Here is a 22,124-nt window from a genome sequence, read left to right as displayed (position 1 = left end):
AAAACACACCATTATGTTCAAACAAAAATTGATATATTTCCCCTTTGGCATCCAGCCTTGAAAGTAAAATAACTACTACCCTTCGAGAAGGGTATCAGTGGGTGTGACCCTGAAGATTGCCATTCAATCACGCAATGCACCAGGCACAATCTATTCAATATACTCCCTCCCATCGGTTTGTAAGGAGAACGTGTATCCCTAAATCATCAATTTGGCCAATGTAATAGAGTTATATACCACAAAAAACAAATCATTATAAACTTCTTTCAGATACAAATTTAGTGATCCTTTTTATAGTTGTAAACTCGTATTTCATTAATCAAATTAATAATTTGGTCATACGTCCAAACCTTATAAACCTAAAAGGAGAGAGTAATACTCTAATGTCAACCATGCATCTCTCAACACACAGTACCGGCACACGACCAATGCTAATCGAGCAACGCAGAAGCGTGCCATGCTTCGTGACTTGCTTTCAAAAGTGTGTGTCGTATTTTTTTATCATCTATTACTCCTCCTGGTCCGAAAAGCTATATCCATTTAGCATGACAACATGATAGTTGAAGGGAAACACTTCTTATCACAGGTCTGAAAGAAGGCATTAGTCAGACCGATCGTAAAACGTCGATGTTTTTTTCATTACACAGCTGAGATTGCTTCCATAAATCTGTGATGTGTTTCCAAACCAGCTGATTTTCTGCCACGTCCCACCTATAATCTCTCCCGCATTAATCTCACCTTGCTCAATCCCCTCACCTGACCGTCGTCCCCATCTCTCCTCCCCTTGTCGTCCAGATCTCACCGCCATGACCAGCCACCCGCGGCGGCCGTGAGATTCAATGTGCCAGCTCGCCGTCCCATCCGGGGATTCTGTCCACAACATGCACGAGCGAGCTGCCAACCCCGCCGTCCTCCTAGTCATCTGCACAACTACACTAGGTTCGACCAGCCCTCACTCGTCCGATCCACCGCGGCAGCGTCGTCTTGGTTGAAGAACGAAGGCAGCACGCAAAGAACATTGGAGGATCCACTCGCCTCCCTCGCATGCAGCAACGAGACCAAGGTATTGAGTCCTCTAATCACGCACATGTTTCATGTCTCCTCAATCCTCGTTCTTCTCACCTGCCTGGCTGCCACCACGCATCCCACCTTGCCTTCTAGTGTATCACCCTAGGTCCTTTCCTACATGGTCGGCCAGAACTATCGCATGTTCTCGTCGATGCTAAGTTCTCGTCCCAAGTCGCTGAAAGTAAGATCTGATCCCCTGCACTCCTTGATGCCGCCCCCTGGGCGTGATCTCGCCCGTGTGCCATACCAGATTTAAGCATTTGTGGCTTTCATCTCCACCATGTTCCTTGCCAGCAAGAACGAACCATCACCACCCCCTGTTCTTCCTCTAGGTTATAGGCATGTGGATCTCACAAGCAAGAATGAACCATCACCACATAGGGAGTTCTTTATGATTGTTTGAAGCACTGTAGTTGTAGAGTTCTGTTCCATCTCTCTTGAATTTGTTCATCGGATTTCGCTAACTCCGACACATGGTTATGTACTCTGCTTGCAGGAAGCACATAATAAGCTAGCAAGAAGCATCATGTCTATCCACCTGGCGACGGTGCATGGGACAATGCCCTCGCACTTTTGCTTGCAATTTGTGCCACGGTGCTAGATGGTGTGGTGCTTTCTGACCACCACAGAAGCAAATACTGTAGACATGTGTCCATCACTACGGAAACATTCCCCATATTACTTGAAATAAATGTATTTCTTCTTCTTTGTAATGGATTTTTTTGTATGAAAGCTATTCACTAGTCTATAAAAATAGTATCATCATGATTTAGATGCAAACTATATACCTGTGGGAGAAAGGTGCTATTTTTGTTGTATGAAAATAAATTCTGATGTCTTTGGATTCAGATTCCAAATTCCATGGAAGCAAATGCTCATTTCTTTGGATGCAGATTCCAAATTCTTTGGAAGAAAAGTCCCATTTATTAGAGTCCATAACAATGGTAAAAAAATGTTTAATGGAATCATGAATTGTAATGTTGGAAGCAAGGCGTGTGCATTGTGCTTAGATGATGCAAAATGAATTTTCATGTTGGATACAAATCACACCAAGTTTAATAATCCATGGTGTTACGGAAGCAAATTTGCTAACCTGTAGAAGCAAAATAAATTGGTATGCTGTTGTGCTTCCTGTCAAAGTGACCAATAACATGCATCAGATGCAACCAGTTTGTGACAACTCAGAAGTAGTGTTTCCCTTGGTGCACATTTGAAACCAATGAGGAAGCATTAAAAAGGCATTTAATGCTATGGGCGTGTTTTTCTAGGAGTAATTGACGGAAACAAATCACAATTAATACATGCAGCCTACCTAGGCCCAGGTGGGCATGTCTCCAATCTGACGTTCCAGAAGATGTCAATCCAACGATGCAACACTAGTCTGATGGGAATGCAGCTATCAGTAGTCTGATCGCTAGTGCTTCCCTTGAAGGATGGACAACTTGGAAGTATGTTAGTTAGGAATGTATTGTATTATTTGGTTGTGGTGTTTTGTGTGTGTCTATGTTGCATTTATTTTTATTTTTATTTGAAATTGAATGTTACAGACTGAAAGAAACTATTCTATCAGTATTCTTTTAGAAGCCACCAAACTCATAAAAAAGCTACTTAACACTAAGAAACTAGAACACAATAGGATGCGAGGAAGTGTGCACTCAGTATTTAAAAATAATAATAACATTGGCAGCTAGTTGTGAGAAGAAATTTGGATGGACTAACTGAAAACAAGTACGAACCTATCTTATAGAAAATAGTTTCATACCTTGTTTATTTCTTATTCATTTGTCGCGTTTTTTCTTATTATTTGTTACCTTACATTGTGACTGAGAATCGTATTGAAAATCTTGCATTTTAATACATAAAGAAGTACTCCCTCCGTCCCAAAATTCTTGTCTTAAATTTATTTAGACATGAATGTATCTAGTCAAGTTTTAGTATTTAGATACATCCATTTCTAGACAAAGCTAAAACAAAAATTTTGAGACGGATGGAGTATAATAATTAAGGAGCTGCTTTATACTTTGAAACAAAGTCAGTACTAGTTTCTAGATTCATCTTTCTACGGTCTTCAAAATGGAAACAACAGCAAAGATCGGTTGTGAATCCACCTCGACTATATAATCTCAATTTGCATATGCCTGACCAGTCAACCGTTTTACAATAATCTCGAAGAGAAGCACGTCGGCGCCCCTTCGGTATATGCATGCATCGGCAGCTAAATCAAATGTTACCCCCAGTTCACGTTGAGTGCATCCCAATTAAGCGTGTTGATTTCAGAAAACAAAAACGGTCCCGATTATAAGCGTGTCAATGCAGACGTCCAAGTTGCAAATTTCTTAAAAACTGTGGCTGCGCCGCACCGGCAGAATCCCATGAATTGTGCGACGTGCTTCAAACCTGGCTTTGCCTTTGTCTGTTTTATAGTATATCTTGATTTCGTTGACTCTACAATGGATGGAATCGGCACTGCGCTTCTTTTTTTTGGCGGGAATGCACTAGGTTTTTGATTTTATGATACTTTTGGTATTTCATGCTGATCAGACTGGCATGTGACGGTTTACTAGCTAACGGTGGCCTGGTACCGGTGCCCGATCTTGATCCTGTTCTCTTGCTAATCATTCTGGGTGGGAAAACGAAATCTGAATCTGAAATGGAAAGAATTTGGATCAAGAGGCATCAACCAGCTGTAATACGTACAGTCTGGCGCACAAATAATTCCGTGCCCCATTATGTACATACAGCACAATACGCACACAATAATTCTAACCAAAAAAAAAAAAGCACACGACGAGCATCCAAGGATTATCATATGAAGGGTCCGAGTAAGCCACTAATTCCGTGGTCCTCAAACGGATCATCGTCTCCAGGATTACCGTCGAGTGTGTGTCGAATGTCTCGTTTTTATATACGGATCAAAGCCTCATTGAACAGGTTAGGTAAAGTTATACCGGTCGATTAGGCCTAGATGCATATGCACGGGGAAAGTTCATGTTGGGATCTCTGACTCTTGGGCTCATACACACCTTGACACGGTCGGGTCATCCACTGACGGCTAGGGTTGTGACTTGTGAAACAATGCAAATACCTAGCAGAAGCTACTACCTTAATCTGCAGAAGCTTATAATATTTAGTCACGGAGTTAGTACTTACCAATGTGCATTTCCTGCAAGGAAACGTCAAGATAACCACATGCATATAACAGGAAAGACATGAACGGGCATCAATGTTATACTCAGGTAAATCTTGTCGACTTCAGCCGCATGTGCAAATTACACTTGTATTCCTTCGGTAAACTAATATAAAAATATTTAGATTACTAAAATAATGATTTAAACATTTTTACTAAAATAATGGTTTAAACATTTTTATATTAGTTTATAGAAGGAGTACAGTGCAGTAAACTGATACGAGAACACACAATCTCCTGCCTGTGGTCAAGAATTCTGTTTGTCTTTGTCGCCGGTAAGCCGGAGGAAAAACGGTTAATTAGATCGCAAAACGCATGTACGCGACCAGCTGTGGTCAAACTAATTAACCTGCACATCCGCGTACTCGGAAAACCCGGTAGTTTTCTGGAAATTTTCTTGTACTAAGGTTTGACCCATCATTTTTGTACTGAGATAATTCGGCGTACGCCTGGTTCAACCGCATGACTAAGGCAACACACAACACCAGGAATTCATGGTCATCCTGGATTGTGGGATTAGCATCCATCCATGACCACGTATACCCTAATGTTTTGTTAGTGAGTTTAATGTTTTTCTCTTGATCTTCACTAGATTAGCTAGTAATCAGCAAAATCATGCACATCCGGTTAAGGAACTTACTTGCTCGGTTGTGCAACACTAGGCCACCGTGCAATGAGATGCGCCAAGTGGCTACAATACTTTGAGACGGCATATGGTTGAGGGACTTTTGTTTACGGTTGCTTGCGGATGAGCACGTCGGAGCAGGGCGTGAAGTGCTTGTGTTCATCAAACCATGTGTGAATGTTGGTCCATAGAGTTAAGCCATTTTGCTCTGTGTCATGGATCGGATTGAGGCTAGCGAATCATGCGTCACACAAGAGCTCATCCTCCCACATATTGCAGCTTTCTTATCTACCCTTCTTTTTCGGATAGCCAGCAAAATCATCTGGATCATTGTCCTCGTCGTCCTCCTCCTCCTCGTCCTCCGCCTGTCCGGCAGCCAATTCTGTTGTTGTTTGTCCATGCCAGTCACGACGTAGGATTGTTGTTGACGATCTAGGTGTAGCCCTGCTACGTGTGGGTATAGTTGCCGGACTAGGTGGAATTCGAGTCTTCCACCTGCCTGTCCTCATAACCACCTCATCCTTCTCCTTCGTTGTGGATGATGTTGAACGTCTTCATGTTTGCGTCGTCACACACCTTCTCCCCCGCTTTAGGAATAATAGCGAAGAGCCTGCGGGCACCCATGTGCTCCGCGTCCCGACGATTTGCGGCGAAGAATACTCCGAGAAGAGCAGCGGTGCCATGTTTACGTTGATGATGTAAGGCACTTTCCCGGCGGTGGTTGATGTGCCCCCACTTTAGGAATAATAGTACGCAGCATTGTAATGCTCCAGCCATGGCGGTGTCTGGACGACAGGTCTCACCATCGGGTCTTCGTGACACGGGCCGCAACCTCCACCGCGTTCGCAACAAGCACGGCCACCGTCACGGATGCCATCAGCAAGCCTGCCGACGGCCTTCCTTTTCTTGAGCTTCTCCGCCTTTGCGGCGCTCACTTTGATGCGATGATTTGGCCTCATCATCGAGTTGATCTTTCGGGTGAGGGTGATGTGGGGATCCTCCTGCACTTCCACCACTACCTCCATCTCCGGCAGGTCATCGTCCAATTCCATGCGTCGGCGGCGGGAGCGAGGAAGAAAGTGGGAAAAAAGGCGGGAATAGCTTGGAGAGCGGCGAGATGAAAGAAGAGAGTGGAAGATTTTGACACGAAAATAGTGGGGCTGCTACAAAAATGCAGGCCCCGCCTTCCTTTTGGGTGGGATATGGGTGTAAGATATTGATGTGGCTCGTGTTTGGACTCCTGCAAAGGCCCTCACATTTGGTTCTGGTTCGCGGGAGAAATGTTGCCCGGACCGCTCGATGAATCGATATTGGCCCATTTTGAATGACTTCCGGGGTCCGGGTTGTGTGATTCGGACGTATGCGTGCGGTTTAAGGCCGGCGTTGAAAATGCCCTAAAGAGGCTAGCTAATATCTCAAGTTGCATGGAAAATGGCTCTGTATTATATTGGGGCTCGGATCTGGACATGTAGCGAACAATAGATGAAAAATCTAAGAAAATAAACATACCAACTATATCAAATCTAAAACCTCCTGTAACATCACCGCATCATGTTGCACTTGCAATACTAATTAGATTTACATCTAATTCTGTAATTTTGTAGTTATAGTACCGATCATGGTTTTCAATTTCAGTTTGGAAAAAGTTTCAGCACCAACCGAAATCACTGAAATTCAGTAATTTCAGTTTGCATTTCGGCCAAATGGCTGAAATGTTCACTTGAATTTATTTAAATATTATGATTTTAGAAAACTATTTTGAAAAATATTTGATTTTCAGTGTACTACTGAAATTATTGAAATACTTTGGCCGAAACGTAATATTTTAGTGTCTACTGAAATTCCTGAAATTAATGAATTTCAGTGAAATCTCACTGAAAATGAAAACCATGGTACCAACACAGATACATGGTAATGCATCTCCTTAATTATCGGCTCGTTTTAAGGACGACAGTGGTTGTTCGGTGGTCTATGAACCATAATATAATTTTTGTTTTGTCTGATGTGATTTTTACTTCTGGTGAACCTTTATACAGATTTGAATCTTCTTTGCAATTTCTTTTATCACACACTTACAATTAACATAAATTGGCAATGAGTTCATTAATCCCACAAAATTACACACTCGCGTGTGTAACAGTGAGTCAATAAGCCACACCCCTACAACTTCACTTTCCAAAAGGTGCCTCTCAAACATTTCCTAACAAAATAATATATATTTTCTAACAAGAGGGGCAACTTTTTATGCATGGTGGTAGCTACACATCCTGTGATAGAAGTTATTTTTGCTGATATAGGAGGTGTTAGGTTTCAATGGCATTGGCATAAGTGCACTTTGTTGTACAGAAATGACTTTTTCTCACTTTCCTTTGTCTTTTTTATTACCCTTTTGACATAGGTGTCTTTTCGTTGTGTTGAAAGGGCGTTTCTCACTTCTCTTATTCTTTTTGCTGGTATTTTTTTGGCATAATTGCATGTTCTTTTACCTGGCTGTCCAAAGTCACAATATTTTCGTTATAGAGTTATTCTTCGTAGTCCAATTTAATTTACCAAATTAATTATATATAAAAATTGAGATCTTGTGTAGCTATCATCATGGATAGCAAATTATTTCCGTTCCTTCAAGTTAGCATTTGAAATGTCATTACAATTACGAATGCATCATGGTAAAAAGAGAACAATTACAAAAGCATGATCTTATATCTTTCACCTACAACGAGATTGCAAAATCAATTGTTACATCATGACACAATCTTTGATAAAAGATGAATAAAGCATGCCACCATCATTAGTGCCCTAGTGGAGCACATCGGTTGTATCCAATGCTAACATCTAGCATGCCTCTTCTTGCGGTAGACAACATACCACTGAACCGAGAATATTATTGCATTCTTGATTTTATTATTTTAAATAGGACATTCTCTTTTCCCAAAAAAAAAAGATTAGGACATTCTCTAGATGATTCACACTGTGATTTACTCAAAGGAAAACATAACACTGATATATTAAAGCTAAGAATTCCCATATGACCTGTCCAGCTTTACAGTTATATTGCACCAACACACATAGGCATGTATACCACCTTAGCTACCGCACACTTACAACTGACGTAAAACCAAAAACAATTCCCTAATCTAACAAGAGATTTCACCGGATACATGGTTGCATGTTTAACAATGAGTCGGTGAGCCTTACAGTACAAATGCACTGATCAAAAGGTGCTTCTCGGAGTGAGCTGAGTGTTGCTTGGATGTTTAGGCTCCTTGTGGTAGAACACGCCGACCATGTTTCAAGTTCTGCACTTGTCACTTGTGTTAAAAAAATGAATTTATTTCAGGTTTTCGATGATGTTTTTTCAGTGAAAAAAGATATTTTCATGGACTATAAGACACATGTGATGATTAAGTTTCTTGAAAATACTCATAAAAATTGAATATGCGTACATGTATTTATAGATGTGTGTTTATGTGTGTGCATACAAGTGAGTTTCTTAAAAAGTAGTGCTTCATTAGTCAATTTGTTGCTCCGACAAGCCGATTAATCAAGTCCGGCTTGGACATCTGAAAAGACATATCTTTGGGGGTTCATCTATCCGTAAAACAATAGATCTAATCCCTTCATTCTTAAGTATATTTTTAGAAATTTTAATAGAGGATTACGTACGAAGCAAAATGAATGAACTTACACTCTAAAATATATCTATATACATACGTATATAGTTCTCTATTGAAATGTCTAAAAAAAACTTGCATTTAGAAATGGAAGGAGTACATAACAGTTCGATTGATCTCATACCACCATACTCAAAATTTGGACCAGATCTTATGCAGAATGATAGAGATCACAGTTTTTTGAAGGGATAGAGATCACAGTTTTAGTTGTGTGCTTGGCATATTTCTGTTTTATGTGAGCACTTACTTTAGTGTACTGAAAGCTAATTCTGTTGAACTAACTGAGCCCTGAACTCCGTGAGCTTTATTTGGTTAACCGAGGCCCGATTGGAAATCATTGTACCAAGATTTTTCTTCTAGTTGACTTAACTTAGCATTTGAAAAGCTAATGGCAATCTCAATGCGTATTTTTTACATCATAGACACCATACAAGATCGCACCCGATCAAATGTTACACCAAGGCACAATCTCGAAATAAAAAGTAAGCAGGTCATCATTAGTGCCACAATGGAGCTCATGAGTAGTATACACTCCTATAACATCTAAGGGCATCTCCAACATTGATCCTAAAACACACATGGTTTCCACCCGCTGGTACGGACGCGTCCGTGGATAGTGATAGAGAGTCGGCCATCCAACCATGCATGCATATATTTTAAACCGGATTTAAACAAACCAGAGGAGTATGATGCAAACCAGATGATTTTCATGTAAATGTGAGCACAATCATTATATTTTCAATGTATTCTATTTAAAAGCGATCATATCTAAACCTAGTCTAAATCTACGGCGATGGCCATCCGCCAAGTCCTTGTTACGCCCCTCCCCCTCCCCGACTCAAGTCGGGCGACCGAGATGAGATTCGAGAAGTGAAGGTGCGATCGACAGTGCATGGGCAATACCGACTCACTTCAAAATCGAGGCCCCGTCGTCTTCCATGCCCTACTCGTCCCCATCGAGTTTGCGACATGTTCTCGACGAGTGGATGTGAGCTAGATAATGGACGTGGACGGGTCGGCCTCACCGTCGTACCGGCATCAACGAAACATAGTTGGCGGTATGAACGACGCGCAACTGCCGGCATTCTCGTCTGCGATCATCCGTGCCACCTCCACGTCCGACTTCACCGTGACCGCGTTGCAGTCTATGTGAGAGTGTGTGGCCCCGTACCTCGCCCATTGCTCGGCGATGAAGATGGGTTCTCCACAGGGCTGGGCCGTCATGAATGCGACGCTCGCGCTTTGAACGACATTAATGCACGACAACCATGCACAAGCGCGAAAGAGATTTTCGGATGGATCCGGGTCTCAAATGAATGCGTGACGATGATCCGGACGTCCAACAAAGCTCCTCTGATTTGCTTTTGGTTTACATGAAAACAAACGTTCGGACCAGACGTGCAGCAAAATTCCCCCGGTTTGCTTTTGGTATACAGGAAAACGGACATTTAGACCGGACGTCCGGCAAAGCTTCCCTTAGTTTGCTTTCTGGTTTAAAAAAAACAGACGTTTGGATCGGACCGCTACAGTTGGAGATGCCCTAACTTGCCTTCATATTTTTCACGTGAATCAGAGCACACACTAATCATGCATATCGCGTTAGTGGTTTGTTGCTAGTCACACTATGACACATAAAGGGAAGAAAAAAAAGACATACTTCATGAAAAAAGTAGTGCGATCCATACGTAGTGTGCACATATATCGTAGTTAAAGAAATAAAAAAGCAGTGTGATCCATAAACCGTACGGAAAAAGTTTCATGCTGATAAAAGAGAAGCGTACAAAAAGGAATACGAAACAACAACACTATTATACGCGAAAGTATTTATTAACGATCACACAATGGGAACACCTAGTATTAGTAGTACAAATTAGGGGAGCGTCGGAACAGCGTGCCTTCCTTTTTCAGTCGTAGCATAGCAACAGTAGCCAACGGAACGGATGTCCATTTAAGTATTTGACCCCGAGCCTCCGGGCAGAGCAGAGCACCTTTATAACTCCCAGCTCCGTTTCCCTCACACGTACGGTAACGGGTAACCAAAACCAACCCCCCACTCTCAGCTCCCCGCTAATCATCTACGCGCGACCTCGCAGGCGTTCAGCCGTTGCGCACGGAGCCAAGCTAAGCTAGCCAGGCAAGGCGGTGGCATGGGGAACGCTCTGGCCGGCAGGCGGCGGGCGGCGAAGGTGATGACGGTGGACGGCGCCACGTTCCGGTACAAGACGCCGGCGGCGGCCGGCGCGGCGCTGCGCGGCCACCCGGGCCACCAGCTGCTCGAGTCCGAGGAGGTGCGGCGGCTCGGCGTCCGCGCCCGCCCGCTCGACCGCGACGCCGCGCTCAAGCCGGGCAAGCTCTACTTCCTCGTCCACCTCCCCCGCGGCGCCGCCGGCGAGGGCGAGGGCCAGGGCCTGCGCGCGCCGCACAAGACGTGGTCGGGCGCGCTCCATGTGGGCGCCAGGGAGCGGCTGGAGAGCCTGATGCTCTCGCGCCGCACGGTGTCGGACGTGGCGTCCCTCATGCCCTCCGCCGCCAGGGAGCCGTCGTCCGTGGAGGCCGGCGCGGACGGCGCCGTGCGGCTGCGGATGCGGCTGCCCAAGTCGGAGGTGGCGCGGCTGATGAAGGAGAGCAGGGACCCCGCCGAGGCCGCCGAGCGGATCATGCAGCTCTGCGTCGCCAGGGACCAGGGCGCCGCCCCCGCGCCGCCCAAGCCCGCCGCGCTGCCGGCCTCCGCGCTCTGCACCAACAAGACCGCCATCATCAAGAAAGAGGTGAGCACCCTCCCACCCCCACCCCCACCCCCGGCCATGACCGCGACCTTCCGTGCGCGCGCGGGCACGACTTGCCATGTTACATTTCCGTCCAAGCTCGTTGAAACGATATTTTCCGTCCATCTCCATTAGGCTTGGCCGATAACGACGCCCGCCCGCCCGTCCCATACACAGACCACCAGCTCGCCGATCCTTCCCTGCTCCTCCCCCAGCAAACAGCAGACCGTTAATGGAATGACAAGGCGAACAGCAATGCGCCATGGCTCTGTCCAGACCCCCCTTTTGATCACCAACGCCAACGGAATGGATGGTGGCTCAGCACGTACGTACTACATCTTTCGAGCCGGTGAAGGATCCGTGGCAACTTGGCGCGCAGCCCCGTTCGGGGGAGTGCGGTACGTGTGGTTTTTGCCCGCCCCCCACCTTCGGCGCGCCCTTTTGACCTCCACTTCGCTTTGTTTGTTGGTCGCCCGCCCCCGATAAGCGATAAGCTCGGCCGGCTCCATCGTTCACGTGGTGCAGCATCCAGCACTGCGCAACAGCTGGTGATTGGTGAAGCTTCTCCTACCCCTACCTCCTCCGTCCCATCATTCATCTCACTCACACGGAGAGAGAGCATCTCGCGTAACAGCGCACGGCACGTGTCCTGGCGACCACGTGAGCTTCGCTCGGTGTTACGGGTAAGGAGGGGGCTGTCATCTCATCTGCATGGTTAACTACTACCAGTGCTAGATCGGGAGGAATCATGGAGGGCCAGGTCAAGTCAATTTCGGGGTTGATTGGCACCGGTAGGTGATGTGGTTCATAGCTAGCTTGGGCCGCGCCACGTCAAGCGGGCGGGGACGTGAAGGTCGCGTCGTGCATGTGCGGGAAAGATTCTGGGTACAGAGTGGTACTGTGCTGTGACACCGCCACCCAGATGGCCCGCGCTGTTGGTTATTAGACTTATATTAGACTATAATGACAGGCGATTCGTGAATAGTGTAGCTGATTCGAATCACCCTACGTGTCGCGGCTTCGGCGTGTGGTCTGTTTCCGGTGACAATTTTCTGCAAGATCATGAGCTTGTAGTTTGTCCCGTCCCTCGTCTCCACGTACGCCTTGGAGCCTGACGTACTGTGCTGCTAGTAGTAGTTTAGTAGTTTAGTCCTGATGACGAAGCTTAACTTAGTAATTCTCGCGCGCGTACGAACGCAGGTCGTTAGTGTTTGATTAGTCCGGACAAAGTGATTGATTATCACACCGGTCATCGCTTTTGCCTTTTGGTACAGGATCCACAAAGTGAGTTCTTCGTACTACTGTATATAGTGCCTCACAGTTCACAATGCTTCCCTTACACGGAAAGCGCGCGCCCAATGTCAATTGTCTAACCTTTGATAAAAGAAAAGCATACCATGTCACCGGGAAAGAATCTATGGGAAAAATGAACATCTTTATCCCGAGGACCCAGAAATTCAGTGTAAATTGCATATGTGTGTGTGAATCTCACATCATCTTGCGCTTTTTATTGCAGAAGCGGACGAGGTTCATGGCGGTCCCGGACGAGATCATCGGATGACGAAGCGGGACAGGGTGCTTCATGGCATTCTTGTCTCTCTGTGAGCTATGTGTTCTGTTTTTGGCGGAGTTGCTGGGTTTGGAGCATGAGAAGCTGCCGAGAAACATGGCTTCCTATCCTATCTCCCCAGCAATTCTGGACTAGGAATGGTGCCCATGAAGCAACGACCTCTCTCTTCCTCCCAGCCTTCCTCTTATATACATCTTGTAGCACTAGCATAACGAGAAAGAACTCAAAAAAAGAAAATCACTGTACTTAGCTAGGCCGTGTAAATATTCCCGCTGCTTAATCTAATGACTGCGTGGTTATCCATAGTGTCTTGCCGTCTCTGTTAACCTTTCCTCGCTCTGCGTTTTGTGTCTGTCGCTACCACGGGTGGTTGCACACGAGATGAACGATGACGCACTTTCATGAGCCGTCCGCCGCCTACGACTTATCAGACTATGGGGATGTGAACGGCAGCCGCGAGGTCGGCTGCGCCCGGCGCCGTTCTCCGCCGCCGCCGCTGTCGTCGCCTCTGCTTTTTTTGATCGTTAATCTTACTCGAAAGTGAACTGCGTCCGTCGGCGGTCGGCGTCGCCTCATCGGTGGGCTAAAAAACTTTCGGGCGAGAGGATGATTAGCTTGTCGCCTTGTCTGTGTAGTTAATCAGGTCGTGTAGATGTTCCGCCGCCTAATCGGTGCCTGCCTGCCATCAGTCATGTGAAACTGTGTACTTAATAGAGACGTACGTTCATGATTATTATTATCTTCCTTTTGCGCCTACAACACACTACAGGGCCTGCCTGACAATGTGTTAGCAGCCTAAGCCAGCTCCCGGTCCATCAGCATACGTTTGGACGTTTCTTACGCATATCGGGCACTTCATTATAAGCAGAGAGCCTATAACATCTCAAAAACCGGTCCGAAAAAAGTGTGGCACTTTCCCTTATAAGGAGCTCCTAGCCTCCTCTCATATACGAGGTGGAACTACATTCACTAGCACTCTCCATGGTTAGATTCATGACATCCCACCCTTCTAGGGAAGCCTCCCCCCCTAGAAAGTCACCCTCCTAACAGCCGTTTGGCTCCGAGTGTACCCCGACGATAGCCTTTTTGGCGCTTCGGCGGCGCTATTCGAACGAATTTTCAGCCGCGCCCTCATGTTTCGGCCCCAAGACGCCAATGTTTTCAAAATTTTCTTTCCCGCTACCCAAAAACATGTCGCGAGTTCGACGATCGTCATGCCACAAGTCGACGATCAGTGCCATAGTTCGGCGATCAAGCACACCAACAGTTCGGCGATCAAAAGGAAGGGTAAAACACGGATCACACGTCCGACTAGGCGGGGTGCACCGCAGGACTGGCCGGGCTCGTCGTGAGCGTAGTCGGGCTCACCATCATCGGCGTGACCGGGCTGTTCGTCGTCGACGTAGTCGGGCTTGCGGTCGGCTTTGCGCTCTGCGTTCGGGCTGGGCACCGTTGCGGCCGCTGTTGTGGTGGCAATGGTCGCCGCTAGCGCTCTCATCTGGTTTAAGATGAGGTCGCGCTGTACTACGTACCACGCCTTCACCTTCTCGTCCATCGTCGATGTATCGGCCCTCATCATGAACTCCGGGTCGGTGTTCCTCTTCTTGCAGCGACGTTGATCATCAACGCCGACCACCGCGCGTCGAATTTCTCCTCCCGCCTAGCAGCACTGCTCTTGACTTCGGCGATGCATTGCTCGATCGAAGCCTACAGCCGTTGGGCAGCGGGCGTCGCGTCTGTCGCCGCCCTGGCCTTTCTGGTGCCATCTGGGCGCCCTTGTGCCGCAGCCGGGGCAGGCGCGTCCGGGTTGTAGGTCTCCTTTGCCTTGTCGAGAGCGAGCCGGACCTCCCTCCACTCGTGCGCGAATGGAAGGACACCTCAGTGAAGAGACAACACAAGTGAGGCTGCTGACGAGTATGCCGACAGCGAGTAGCTGTACTGGGTGTTGAGGCCGGCACTGAACGCGAACGCGGGAGTGCGCGAGTCGTGGCCGAAACTGGTGGGGAACGAACGTTGTGGCGCGCCATGCGGGAAGGTGGTGTTGAGATTGAAGCCGCCATACGCGTCGCCGTCAGAGTAGCTAGGCGAGGGCACGTACCCCCAGGGTGACATCGTCAGCGTGTGGATGGCCGGCGCAACGCTCTGCAGCATGTGGGTTGTGGCCGGGCGGATTCATCATCCCCACGCGGGGCACCTTTTCCTGATCGGCCACGGTGGCGGCAGCCGCCTCCGACGGGCCCCTGATCTTTTTGACGCCGAGCCTCTTCCGCCGGTCTGTTGTCATCTTCTCCCGGCGCGCGACTTCCGCCCTTCACTTGACGTTTGAAATGCCCACCAGCCTAGGCATCGGCTTCCTCTACTTCGGCTGGCTGGAATCGACAGCGGTGGCAGGGCGTAGGAAAGTGTACTTCTTCGAAAAACTGGGTTCAGTTTATGTTCACCGGCTATTAATTTGATCCAAACCGACGATAAACGAGGACCCGTCGGTGTTTAGCCGGCGCCATCTTCCGCCGCTCGCCGCCGTATCGAAATCTTGTCCGAAGATGACTGCCGCGTCGGCGTCGTTTCTGCGGAAATATTCCACACAAGAGGACGAGTGGCTTGTCGGTTTGCCGGACGGGTCTGTAGGGCGCGCCGTGAAATGAACAGAGCCAGTGATAACACACTTCGACTTAAGAATGCAGACGGAGACACGGCAGCACTCTGAAATAATACCTACACCATCCGAAGAGGCATTCAATCATGTGAATCATGGGCGGACCTCACTACCCGAAGAGGTTAAGCCCATTAAACCCCAGAAAATGAAACTTCTCCTCCGCATCGTGTGTGAGCACTGAGCACACACATCCTTTGCCCCCTGAACTTGGCTGCTCGGAACTGTATTGATTTTTCCCCTGCGGAACCTTATGCAAACCAAGTGCAACACTCTGCCCAAACTGTGGAAGGTGGTATCGATACTGGGGTTGACAGAAGCATTTTTTGATTTAAGGCACCATGGATTCACATGGGTCACTCGGAATATAGAAATCATGAAAGAAGAGCTGCATAGGTCGTTCTGGCTACACTTTGTTTATCTTCAATATCTCAACAACTTTGCTCTAGATTTTGGAAAGACAAGAGGATGCAGAGGTATTTATAAGCATTCCCACTGTGAAGAAAATATGTGGTCCTTAGAGTCACAAGATTGTGGTGACTTACTTTTGTTTAGTCATTTGAAAGAGCTGGGCAACCATCATAGTCATGTTCTTGGTGTCTTCGCTTTTTTTTAGAAAAGCAGGCTCACCTCCGGCCTCTGCATCAGAGTGATGCATACGGTCCCTTTATAAAAACAAGGAATAAATAGTCTGCAATCCAGTACAAGCTTAAGAACAAGCTCCGACATATATTAAAATAATAAAATGCTACAAACGGCGTAAAATAGGACTAGAATCCTATCCACCTATTATACTATTGGACCGCCATACAAACCGGTTGTAGATATCCTGAGCTACCATCTTCCATCGGGTAGATCCACTAACCAAAGGCTACATGTTCTCCGTAGGAGTGAGTAACGATCATGTACGGATCAAAGTAGTTGCCTGCACAAAACCTCCAAAAAATTGGTATGATTTTGCAAGGCTACATGTTCTCCGTAGGAGTGAGTAACGACCATGTACTGATCAAAGTAGTTGCCTGCACAAAACCTCAAAAAAATTGGTATGATTTTGCCTGTTAAAGACCATGCCATTTCTGCTATTTCATATAGCCTAAAGTAACCACATTCTTCTATGCGAATATGTATTGTCGTAAAAATATCTACTCCATCTAGCCACGTCCCAAACGACGTGTGAATGCTATTTGAAGGTGCGATATTAAAGGCTATATGAATAGATCTCCAAATAATTTTTGCTAAAAGGCAGTCGAGAAAGAGGTGTTTGACAGTCTCAAGTTGATTACAGAAGCTACATCTTGTGTTTCTCGCCCAATTACGCTTTACCAAATTATCCATAGTGAGGATCACTTCCTTGTGAACAAACCACATGAATTTTTTTATTCTTAAAGGAAATTTGATCTTCCAAATATGAATCGATTTGGGAATTGATCTAGAGTCAATGAGGTCCAAGTATGTCGATTTCACTGAAAAGATGCCATTGTTAGATAGTTTCCAATGAAATCTATCAGACTAATCTGATAGATTAACCTCCATCAGCCTCCTGACTAGATCAAGCCAAGCGAGCCATGGACCTCCCAGCAGACTCCTTCTGAATTGTATGTTGAGAGGAACAAACCGTAAGACGGTAGCAACATAGGCCTCCTTACGCTGCATAATATTATATAGAGTCGGATATTGCGCGGCTAGCGGCGTCTTCCCCAACCACGTGTGTTCCCAAAACCTCGTAGGCTCACCATTACCAACGATAAACTTAGACCTATGGAAGAAAGCTGCTTTTGTTCTCATTAGTCATTCCCAAAAGAGGGAATCGTTGGGTTTCAAAGTGACCTCAGCCAAGGTTTTAGCATGCAAGTACTTATTTCTCAAAAATTGTACTCACATGCATTCAGACTCTACAGACAGTCTATACAACCATTTGCTAAGTAGACATTTGTTCTTGACCTCTAAATTCTCAATCCCAAGACCTCCTTGCTCTTTGGGTATACAAATAATATCCCAACAAGAAAGTCTATATTTTCTCTTGACCTCAACACGCTGCCAAAAGAAACGGGATCTATAGAAGTCCAACCTTTTCTGTACCCCAACATGTATCTCAAAAAAGGAAAGAAGGAACATTGGCATGCTTGTGAGTATCGAACTAATCAAGACCAGCCTACCTCCATAGGACAACAACTTGACCTTCGAGCAACTAAGTTTTTTCTCGAACCGGTCCTCAATACATTTCCATTCCTCGTTAGATAACTTCCGACGATGTATTAGTATGCCTAGATAACTAAACGGAAAGCTGCCTAAGGCGCACCCGAACAGTTGTTTATATGTATCCTCCTCTTCTTTGGCTTCCCAAAATCAGAACAATTCGCTCTTGTGAAAATTTATCTTCATACCAGACAAGTGTTCAAACAAACAAAGGACCAATTTTATATTTCTGGCCTTTACAACATCATGTTCCATAAATAGAATAGCATACTGTAGTATGGACACACCATCATCAATGAGGTGTGTAACAAGTCCTCCTACTAGGCCTTCCTCTTTTGCCCTCCCAATCATAATTGCCAACATATCCGCAACTATTTTAAAGAGGATAGGGGACATTGGGTGTAACGACCAAGATGCGGCACTTTCCTTATTTGGGGGCGAGGCCTCAAAAGGGGAAAGGGTCGCATCTAAGCGTCTCGCAAGAAGGATAACAGGGCCATTACATAAATAGAGAGATGAGTGTAAGATTTGGCTTACACTCACCACATGCTAAATTATAATCCACACAAGCATTCATTATTCATACGTAAAGCAGGGTCCGACTACGGATAAGATAAACGGCAAAATCATGCTATCCCATCTTGCTAGTCCCACAATCACGACCATGCGCCTCTAGTCCTCGGGATACGTCACATACAACCTGCCACTGTCTTCGTCGAACTTCCACCTCAGCTGGTTGTCCCCGGAAACATCTGCACCAGGGGTACCTGTACCTGTGGGTGTTCGTAGTAAACTGTGAGCCACGAGGACTCAACAATCTCATGACCTTGGTATCGAGTCTAACTAAGTTAAATAGGTGAGGTAGGGTTGAGTGTTTGAGTTTGCAGCATCCTAAGCATATATGGTGGTTATCTTACGATGAACAGAATTAACATATGGTGGTCTACCTAAGACGGTCGAAAACTAGAATGATCACTAAGTGATCCTGAACAACTACTTACGTCATTCATAACCCCACCGCGTTCTCGATCAGAGAAGGAGCTCTAAAGGAGACAGTCACGGTTACGCACTCAGTTGGCAAGTTTTATTTGAATTACTTTAAGTTGTCTAGAACCGGATGTTAACAAGATATCCATGTTTGCCACATAACCGCGGGCACGGCTTTCCGAAAGATTAAACCCTGCAGGGGTGCTCCAACTAGTCCATCACAAATTACCACAGGCCGCATAGTAATCCTCTACCACGAAACTCGTGATCTCGTCGGATTCCTTAGGGGAAAACCTCAACTATGAGAAGACCCAAAGTCTCACCGGAATCCCAATGCGCAAGATATATCGCTAAGGTAAGACAAGTCCGGTAAGACCTCCCGACGTGTCGACGATCCCAATAAGAGTCGCGTATTTCGTTCTCAGGACACAATGGATAAGCTACGGGTACGGTGGCCTGATAGAAATCACTCAAGTTGCCTTGAGTTGGCCCCACACAGTGCTCTAGTTTGGACCAACACTCATGAGGAGCATTGGCCCGGGGGTTGATTAGATTCCTCGGGGTAGCTATTCCCTATGCTTTTTATTATTAAGTTGTTAGCAAATTAACACCAAAGTTGGGTCCTGCCAGACAAGTCTTAACACTATACGATTTATCGAGGGGGTCCCCATAACAACCTCGAACGTGTTAGGAGCGCTCAGTTATGGAATAAAACACCGGTAGCCAAAACTAAGATGGAAAAAATGGAACAAATCACCCGGCAAAAGGCTCAGACTTTCGTTATTTACCAAGTATATAGGTGCATTAATTAGATAGCAATTAATTATGATGTTATCAAATTGCCCATGTTATCACATGGACCAGTTCACACGTGCAACTAGTAATGCTAATAATTAGTGGTTGAGCAAGCCTAACCTAGCCAAACTATATTTGCTAGGAGGGAAGGTGTTTGAGGTTTCATGCCAATGTTTGATGGCCTATATATCATGTGGTAGGCATCAGAGATGTAACGAAAGAAACATAGCACTAAGAAAAACAAAGCTAGAAACGGTGTCAAGGTCACAATCATCTTGCCTGTGATTTCTTCAGAGTGGAACTGGTCCTGATCTTCCTGCACAAACTCACCGGACTCTTCGAACTCGTTTCCGGTCCCAGTAACTACCCAAAGAAACAAGTAGGAAATAAATACCAGTAAGTAGATGATGCCACAAACATAATGATGCATGCATGCACTACCTCTAACCATGCACATGAACCACCCTACACCGATAAAACTATTGCCACCTCACCACAAGGGGACTTTCTAAAGAAATGCTCAAAACCAAAAACCAGTACCACCATTGGATTCCTTGGGATTTTCTACCCAAATCCATATATCATACTGCCCATGTTGCATTCAGCAAAACACCACAAACAATGAAAGAAAAACTAGCACAAATCAAACTACAACAATATTCAGAACGGGGCTGTTCTTGGGCATGCCCAATTTGGCAAGTCTATATCTGGACATTTACAGAAATGGAAATATTTCTATTTAACACAAAGAAATACACAAACAATAAAAAAATAACAGGAAATATATGATAAGGAGGAGGACCCACCTGGCAGTGGCCAGGGCCCCCTCACTGGATGACATGTGGGCCCCTGTGGCCCACTGTTAGCCACAGACTCACACACAACACTCAACACAACACACACTGGAAATACCTCAACAAAAATAGGTGCTGGGGGATTCGAACACTGCACCTCTAGCCACAACACACATACCACTACCACTGCGCTACACTAGTATAGCTGCTCTAGAAGGGGCCGAAGGCCTCCTGTACCAACACCATTGCCACACTACAGGAACATAAACCGAAAAATAACAAAAGGGGCCAGGGGGATTCGATCCTACGACCTCCTTGGTTGCGCGCGACGCTCGCAACCCCTACACTACAGCTCGTAGTTTGGCTGAAAGGGGGATTTTGCGGCACCTAAGTTATGGCCACGAGCCTTCTCCTACCTCCAGACACGAGTTGCACAGAAGGAGGAGAGGACGTCGGCGAGTGGAGAAGCGTCAACGACGGTGAGGGCCTACGGGCGGGGAGCAGGAACCCTCGGGGTTTCCATTTCCGGGGCTAGGGGAGCCTAAGGAGCAGGGCACACTGGATGCTACGAACTCGAGCAGAGATCGTCCTGGCCAGCGGTGCACATGCTACGACGGCTACAGCGAGGTACGTGCAGGGGGACACGCGCGGGAAGGGGAGGTTCTCATCGAGGGGGTTTCGGAGATGAGATCAGGCGCGGAGAAGAAGTGGTTCGGTGCTGCACCTTGATAACCCACAAGTAAAGGGATCGCAACAGTTTTCGAGGGTAGAGTATTCAACCCAAATTTATTGATTCGACTCAAGGGGAAGCGAAAGAATATTCTCAAGTATTAGCAGCTGAGTTGTCAATTCAACCACACCTGAAAGATTTAGTGTCTGCAACAAAGTATCAGTAGCAAAGTAGGGTGATAGCAGCACTAGCAACAGTAACCAGTAGCAGCACAGTAAAAGCAGTAGCAACAGAGTAACAGTAGCAGCAATGACAGCAGTAGCGGCAAAGTAACGTAGCAAGGACCAGTAGTAAAAGACTCGTACGCATTGGATCGGTGATGGATGATTATGCCAGATGTTATTCATCATGTAACAGCTATAACACGGAGAGATAAGTAACTAGCTCCCATTCTTCAATCTAATGTAGGCATGTATTCCGTATGTAGTCATACGTGCTTAGGGAAAAGAACTTGCATGACATCTATTGTCCATCCCTCCCGTGGCAGCGGGGTCCTAATGGAAACTACGAGATTTTAAGGTTCTCCTTTTAATAAAGAACCGGACCGACGCATGAACACTTGGTGAATACATGAACTCCTCATACTATGGTCATCTCCGGGAGTGGTTCCGGCTATTGTCACTCCGGGGTTGCCGGGTCATAACACATAGTAGGTGACTACAACTTGCAAGATAGGATCTAAAACTCACATATATTGGCGACAACATAATAGGTTCAGATCTGAAATCATGGCACTCGGGCCCTAGTGACAAGCATTAAGCATGGCAAAGTAGTAGCAACATCAATCTGAGAACATAGTGGATACTAGGGATCAATCCCCGTCAAAACTAACTCGATTACATGATAGATCTCATCCAACTCATCACCGTCCAGCAAGCCTACGATGAGATTACTCACGAACGGTGAAGAGCATCATGGAATTGGCGATGAAGGAAGGTTGATGATGATGGCGACGATTTCCCCTCTCCGGAGCCCAGAACGGACTCCAAATCTGCCCTCCAGATGAAGAACAAGAGGTGGCGGCACCTCCGTATCGTAAGACGCGATGAATCCTTCTCCTTGATTTTTTCCTGGGCAAAACAG

At 46.2% G+C, this 22,124-nt stretch overlaps 1 protein-coding gene across 1 annotated transcript; it reads left to right on the top strand.

The window, feature by feature from the left end:
• Positions 1 to 10,286: 10,286 nt before the first annotated feature.
• On the top strand, positions 10,287 to 13,191 carry LOC123395598 (uncharacterized protein At1g66480-like). Its single transcript, XM_045090624.1, has 2 exons — positions 10,287 to 11,319; positions 12,833 to 13,191. The coding sequence occupies exons 1-2, from the start codon at positions 10,699 to 10,701 to the stop codon at positions 12,875 to 12,877; spliced, it is 666 nt and encodes a 221-aa protein (XP_044946559.1). The 5' UTR covers positions 10,287 to 10,698; the 3' UTR covers positions 12,878 to 13,191.
• The last annotated feature ends 8,933 nt before the right edge of the window (positions 13,192 to 22,124 follow it).

Source organism: Hordeum vulgare, chromosome 5H, assembly GCF_904849725.1.
Source record: "Hordeum vulgare subsp. vulgare chromosome 5H, MorexV3_pseudomolecules_assembly, whole genome shotgun sequence".
NCBI classification, from domain to species: domain Eukaryota; kingdom Viridiplantae; phylum Streptophyta; class Magnoliopsida; order Poales; family Poaceae; genus Hordeum; species Hordeum vulgare.
The sequence above is the reverse complement of the archived record's forward strand: the minus strand, read 5'-3'. Positions and strand labels throughout refer to the sequence as shown.

What these genes read in the sequence shown, in the direction of transcription:
- LOC123395598 (XM_045090624.1), top strand. Translation starts at nt 10,699, where the DNA reads ATGGGGAACGCTCTGGCCGGCAGGCGGCGGGCGGCGAAGGTGATGACG. An exon ending in CCGCCATCATCAAGAAAGAG is followed by an intron (nt 11,320 to 12,832) that starts GTGAGCACCCTC and finishes TTTTTATTGCAG; the next exon opens with AAGCGGACGAGGTTCATGGC.